The sequence below is a fragment of the Betta splendens genome, chromosome 1, assembly GCF_900634795.4.
Source record: "Betta splendens chromosome 1, fBetSpl5.4, whole genome shotgun sequence".
NCBI lineage: Eukaryota > Metazoa > Chordata > Actinopteri > Anabantiformes > Osphronemidae > Betta > Betta splendens.
The window spans coordinates 2,978,618-2,985,663 of NC_040881.3; the positions used below are offsets into that span (position 1 = coordinate 2,978,618).

The 7,046-nt window shown below is 44.3% G+C and overlaps 1 protein-coding gene across 1 annotated transcript; it reads right to left on the minus strand.

Moving 5' to 3' along the window:
• Positions 1-1,120: 1,120 nt before the first annotated feature.
• Positions 1,121-6,639, minus strand: LOC114862444 (beta-1,3-galactosyltransferase 5-like). The gene is made up of 2 exons (XM_029162745.3): positions 6,607-6,639; positions 1,121-2,668 (listed from the first exon to the last, which is right to left on the minus strand). The coding sequence occupies exon 2, from the start codon at positions 2,661-2,663 to the stop codon at positions 1,665-1,667; it is 999 nt and encodes a 332-aa protein (XP_029018578.1). The 5' UTR covers positions 2,664-2,668; positions 6,607-6,639; the 3' UTR covers positions 1,121-1,664.
• Positions 6,640-7,046: the final 407 nt, after the last annotated feature.

Consider the following 7,046-nt stretch of genomic DNA (forward strand, 5'->3'; position numbering starts at 1 on the left):
GTGTGTGTGTGTGTGTGTGTGTGTGTGTGTCTGTGTGTGTCTGTGTGTGTGTGTGTGTGTGTGTGTGTGTGTGTGTGTGTGTGTGTGTGTGTGTGTGTGTTATGAAGGACGTGCAGATGTACTGAGCACATGTATAACAGAATTCTCTGAAACTGATCTTCCTGTACAGTGGGCAGAGCCACAGATGATTTAGGTGCTAATACCATCCACTCCACTGTGTCGGATCCTTGACGGCTGGAAGGGAGTGTGGATCCAGGGTTTGGGTTTTCAGCATGTGTCTGATTCATGCAGGCTACAGTCAGAGGGAAAAGGAAGAGCAAGGCCTTTGACTTTGGGATCCTCCCTTATCTGGGGGAGGGAGAACAGATCATATACAGCTGGAGAGGAACGACAACACACAGGAGACGATAAGACTGTGGAGTCAAAAAGAGCGGAAAGCAAACGGGCTACAAGTACGACACTGGGGAAGTAGTATTTGTAGTATTTGACTGATCGGTTGCTACCGAAGCAGTGGTTGTATATGTACAGCTTGTGTCAGCCATAAGCATCACACTGAGGACATAAGCTACTTCTCTTTGGGCTTTTCCCATCAGGGGTCTCAGCGAATCATCCTTTGTCCTGTCTCTATCCTGGACATGCTCTGCACTCACAGCAGCCAACCTCATGTCCTCTGTCAGCACATCCATGCATCAAACCATCTCAGTCTGGCCTTTGTCGATAACGCAGGCAACGTGAGCTGTCCTCTAATGAGCTTGTTCTTGAGAACGTTTAAAAAAAACATGTTATTCATATAAAAACGTAAAAGTAAGGTAACTTCACTTCCATGGACCATGTGAATGTTGCTGAACTCCCGGCTTCATTATATTTCCATCATTCACCAGTCCTCAGCGTGGAAGCAACCGACAAATGCTAAACGAAGCCAAATAAATAGTTCCTACATGTCTGTAGGTTGGGTGCAGGTTCACTGTGGCGTCGGCCTGCCCTCTTCTGGTCGTCAGGATCAATACATTGTGAGAGAAGAGCAGAACTCCAGCGCTGCTGGACTGGGGAGGTTTCAAGTCTATCACATGAAGTGATGCATACAATGACAGCTGAGTAAGATTGTACAAAATTCTACAAACATCTTCCATATTTTTATTTATTCTTTTATATTTGTACTAGCGATTAAAATCACCGCCCAAATACGTTACCTGCATGTCTTTTCAGAGATTACGCATAAATATGAGAAGCATAGTTAGTTACTAATTCATAAGTAGTGTATCACACAGCAGCTTGCCCTGCTTCTGTTTATACTTCTCCCACACGCTGCATCCAATGCAGTCTGCCCAAGTTTTCCTCCGCTGGGTGATTTACTGGCATCCATCAAAGTACTACGGTGATTCAGCTAATTCAGATTCACAGTTAATGCTTTGTTTCCATTAACTTTGCCATTCAGATAAGATTTAAATTGATAATGTCCACATAATACACCTTTTATTCTATTTGGGTCCAGTTCAGTGTGTGCTAGAAGTCTTAGGCCCCGCCCCCAAATGCTCTGATTGGTTGGGAAGAGTATCTGAGGCCAGTAGTGATCAACAGCTCGCTCCTCCTGTAACCCATCGTTTGTCTGTCTGGGTTCATTACAGGACCATTGTAAACACATTGTAAACACCTGATCAAACACTTCAGCATTCAGCTTCCAGTCGCTTGCTCTTTTGCCAGTAACTCATCATCTGCTGCCTGCTCTCCGTCGTCACGGCGATCACTTTGGAAAGGCGGCAGTTGCTCAGTGGGTGTTTGGGGAGGACTAAAAACATGGTGTCCTCAGGAGGATCGGTGGGAGCGAGGCCCAGGCGCTGTAGGCACATGCCCAGATACGCATCCTCAATGTAGATGGGTTTAATCTGAGAGGACATTTGCAGAAGCTTCGCGGGCAGATCCAGGGACATGACATAGGCCATGCCCAGGGGGTAAGGAGGGTACTCTGGCTCAGCAAACACACGTGCTGGCATATAGAACCTGTTAAAAGGGTTCCTTATAACTGGGCTGTGCCACCACACAAGGCCTGACATGTACTTTTGTTTGGGTGTTTTAGGATCCAGCAGCAACTTGACCAAATTGGGGACATGCAGTAACATATCAGAATCAATCTTCATGTAATAGGAAGCCTTGGTGCAGTAAAGGGAGAGCCACTCCAGCGTGAGCATGGTCTTGATGGTCAGATTGCGGTAGGTGTCCTGGAACCTGCCTTGGATCAGGTCACGGTGCTGCAGGTTCTCCTGATGGAGCTTCTCTTGCTGCTGCTCGTGATCAGGTCCTCCTGGCAGGCCCAGGATGAAGAGGGTTTCAACCGTCTGGCCCAGAACCGACTTCTCACTGCCCCATGTCTTCCGGATGGTGTCCCGTGCCTCCACGTCACTGGGTGCAACTGGGACCATCAAGAGCAGAAAAGGAGTCCTGTTCCTGCATGTTGCTGTATCATCCATAATGAATCTGTAGTTTCTTGGATAGGCCACATGATACGGGCCAGGATCCTCCCACTGGTCTAGTTTTGATTGTGGTGATACCATTACTGGTTGACTGGAACCATTAGGGCTGATTAATTTATTGTAAAAGCTGACAAAGAGGAAGAGCATTACTCCTATGAAGCTGATGAAGATGCATCGTTTCCTTTTGTTCTCCATTAAAGCTGTACAGAAAAGAGATGCCTGCTGTTACATAAAAGCAACACAGAATTTAAAAGGTCTGCAGAGATCCTCAGTCATCCGGGTCATGTTTATGACATGAGTAATGTGTCAATCAATCAAACCATCCTCACAATATTCTTTTACAATAACATTTATCAAGTGATTTTATTTTGATGTAAATTATTGTTATAGTTGTGTATTTGCATGCTCAATCATTAGGCTTTACGCTATTTTGCAGCATGAATAAACTGAATTTTGGGATGAGAAGTATTTAATAAACAGCATTTTAAGACTAGCAGGGGAAACACAGAGGTCAAGTTCGGCAGGGGAAAAAAGCACACGTAAAGTGAACCTTCACAGTAAAGACATTAAATCAAAGTAGACGGTTCCTGTCTGAGCCTGCACGGATAAAGCACAACACTAGTGAGAAAAGGAAAGTGTCCCTGAAGCCCTCTATGCAAAAAAAGCAGCTCTGTGTGGAGACCTGCCCGGCCCTGAAACACCACCTCAGAGTCAGCACAAGGCCTTTATTTGCATCATTTATTGCCTCTATCACACCTGGAAACAGCAGAACTGCAGACAGTCAGTCTTGTGGTGTAGGTGTATATAGGGAAAAACAATGGCAGACAGAGCAGTTGCACTCCAGCAGTCTGGCTCCGCCCCCTCTCCACCTGGCCCCGCCCCTCCCCCTCACAACCCGACCATTTCTGAGGTAGGTACAGAGGAAACCTGGAAGCACTAGGTTTAGTTTGTGAGTCCATGGCAAATAATCTGCCAGGGTATGCTGGAGGAAGAATGAATGATAATTTCTCTGCATAGATAACAGGGAGGGTTAGGGTTAGCCTTCATTCTTAAATACTACCCAACATCGTTTTGGTCAAGTTTTCCTTCAGGCAAATCTATCTGTGGGTGTCTAGACAGTCTAAGCCCTGGGCTGTGAACTGCTGAGAATCCTTGTGTTGCCAGCTGGGAAATCAGGTCTTAATTCAGTTTCAGTTGTCTTGTCCGATATTACCTACAAAGGATGAAATTAATTATTTTACTAGTATTAGAGTTGCTGCCAGCCAGGCTAATGCACAGGCTAACGTTAGCAATGTAAGCTAGCGCTACTCCTTACAGTCCAAAACACAAGCAGCAGCAGATCCTAACTTTACTCAAACTTCACAGCGCAAGCTAAAACAATAAACGGTCAAATATATTACTTTCTGAGTACTCATTTTTTCTGGTTTGTCCTTTTTGAATGCTGCTTTGTTTATATGCAGCACAAAACTAATGATCTATAACACGCACGATCCCGTCAGCAGCGAAATCTGCAACTTCATCCAAGAGAAACCGGCAGCGGTACAGTAGATGCATTACAGCGCTGCGTTATATTCAGAGAAAACCAGGACGCACTAGTTGTAGTCTGTGAGCCCACGGAAAGTCACCAGGGCAGTTGAGAATGACGTGTTTTATGTCATCTTCAAATGACCTGGTGACTCCATGCAATGGAATGAATCATGCATAGAAATTACGGAGGAAGCTGAGTGTCCCTTTATTCTCAAATATTACTCGACATTTTTTTACTCGACAACCCCCCATTGAATTGGTGAAGTATTCCTTTAAGTCAACATACATGTACCTGTATGGACAGGGTGAAGGCAATCGTAGCCTGCATTTCATTAACTCCCAACTCTTGTGGAGGTCAAAGTGACAGTCAACACTTTTGGATCCAAAAAGGGTTGACATGTGTCTTGCGCTGGGTAATGAAGGAGGGTGGAGACCTGGGTGCCCTGTGTCCCGGGGGGGTTCCTCTGGGGGTGCCTGCTTGTGCCCTGAGGGGTGTTTAACCCCTGGGACGCTGCCCCTGCTGGGCTGAGGCGCTATCTGCCCTAGCTGCCCTCTGTTTACTGCTTGGGCCTGTGGCAAGAGGGCACCAATTACCAGCCTCATGTTGTGGGCCAGATGTGATCGCTCTTGTGAGGATGGCGAACTGGGGGAGGGCCCCTCTCTATGCCCAGGGGCATCTCCTGGTGGGCTCCCTACGGCCCGTGGGTCCTCGGGCTCCACTCTCTCAGGCCGACCCACCCACTGGGGGGGGGTGTTTGCCCCTGGTTCTTTCGGGGTGGACAGCGTCGACGCACAGTGGCCCATTCTGATCTCGGGTGTTGTCTCACCCCTTTTGGTGAACAATCTGTCTTTATTTTTTTCTTGTGCTTATTTATATTTAAATTTAGTTTTTTGAGTTTTTTTTTTTTGCCTCATTGATTTATTTGGTTTCAGCGGCTTTAAATTACATTACACCCAATACCCCCAATATAAAACCATGTAAGAACATAGACCCAACCACAAACCCAACCATCCGTCCTCCAATAAAACAAGACAACAAAAAGTGGACTACTGTAGCACTATAGCATGATGCTATGACACATTGTGTAGTGTGTATGACGTGTATTTTTACTAAAAGGTGAGCTATTTTTTTGCATTATTTAATTTTAACTTGGTACAGAGAAAATAAATAAACCCAACTTTTCACCCACATACAATACATACAGTCCTTATGTTACCAACCCCTAATATCGATAATATCAATACCAACGCTAGTATTGATATAGATCAATACCCAAAAAACACAAAAAAATTGATATTTTGGTTGAAATTTTACTCCTTTATTCATAAATCTATCTGCAGCCTCCACACTTCTGCTGTTATTTCAAAGAGGCGACCTAACTATCTTGTCTGTGTGTCTCTAAGTGCCTGTGTGTAAGCGGCATGCCTGTGCCTGTATGCCAGAGTGAAGCAGACACACACCAAACCACCACCTCTTGCGTTGAGATCTTACGTGACTCAGACTCAGGCCAGCAAACAAACCAGCATGGTTTGGACAGAGACGAAGCAGAAGGATGGAAACAAGAAAGAGGAGCGATGACTAAACGTCATCTCAAGGTACTTCACAAAGTTTAGTTCTGCTGAGTGTCCAGTCCTGTCCTGTCCAGATCTTCTTCTGGAAACAAAATAAGTATTCAACTATGAAATGCAAGTAAGACTCAAATATCAGGTGCTCTGACTAGTAGAACGCCTATAGACTTAAGCCGTTTGCAGTGCATGTTTACACTTTATTACAGCTACCAGCAGAGCTGCTACACTGCAAATATGTTCACCTGGGTTTATTTAGTGGGAGTTGTTCTAGTATTTGATGGGGAAATGTCCTATACTGTAGGTGCCTGTACCACACTGCACATCCTGATGTCTTACATCTTATTATAAGCGGCCACAGATTCTCTCCTTTTTATGCTGTTGCTTGACACTGATTGATGTTAAATGCTAAATTCTAAAACACTTCATTATGTGGTCAGATACTGGTTGCATCATTCTTTTATGATGTATCATACTGTGCTAGTGTCTGTAACACATGCTTAAATTGGAGGCACGGCTCGCTAAAGGAATTCTAAACCTAAAACCACTCCTTAGCACATACATCATGAGTAACGGAAACGTTGCTCACTTTTGTTTACCATGGATTTAAGTACATGGTGTGATCTTCTGCTGTGAATCTACGTGTGAAGATTTTTTTGAATTAGGTTTAAAGAACAGGAACAAAACAAGGAAGCAATCAAACAGCTTACCTTCACCTTGTGTTTCCCCGTGATTACCGTTGGAAACGCCAACTAGAACCTACAGCCTATAAATTATTCCAGTTATCAGGATTATCCATTTTTCAATCAAATCTAAAGGTAAAATCCAGACATACGATTTTAGAGATTAACTAAAAGCAGCAGCTTGTGTAAGTTTACAGACATTCATACATTCTCACACCTTAAATCATATTAAATAATACCCAAAACTGTTTTATCAAAGCGGTGCTAATAAAAGTATGAATAAGTCCACAAGTAGAGCCTTCGGGATGTCACCACCCCTGTACCCCTGGTTCACAGAGGCCCTTTTTCTTCCCTCATCTTACCTTCGGCTTGTTCCCGTCTGAAACCACAGGTAATGATGCCCACATTAACACAGATACTGTATAAGCAATGACGCATCACAAAACGCTGGAGCAGCCTCAGGCCCTGAACACCACCCACATCACACTTCCAATTACCACTTCCCTGTTCTTAAAGTCCTCCACTGTCTGCTATGGCGACCATAAATTACCTTCTTCAGGTTTAGAACAATCCTGTTTGTTGCAAACGTTTCTTTAAATCACATGTCATTTAAGCCACTTTTCATTCATAAATCTATCTGCAGCATCATAATCAGTAAACGCTGTCCTGAGTGCAGTCTGACCCCAAATGGACAGTAATACACAGAACATTACACATATTGGTCTAAAATCTACATCCAGCAGGGTTTTTTTCTTTGCATCAGTCAGTCAATAACAAAAAAGAACTGCTGCATTAAGTTCTT

Coding starts and splice junctions, on each gene's coding strand:
- LOC114862444 (XM_029162745.3), bottom strand. CDS start 2,663: ATGGAGAACAAAAGGAAACGATGCATCTTCATCAGCTTCATAGGAGTA.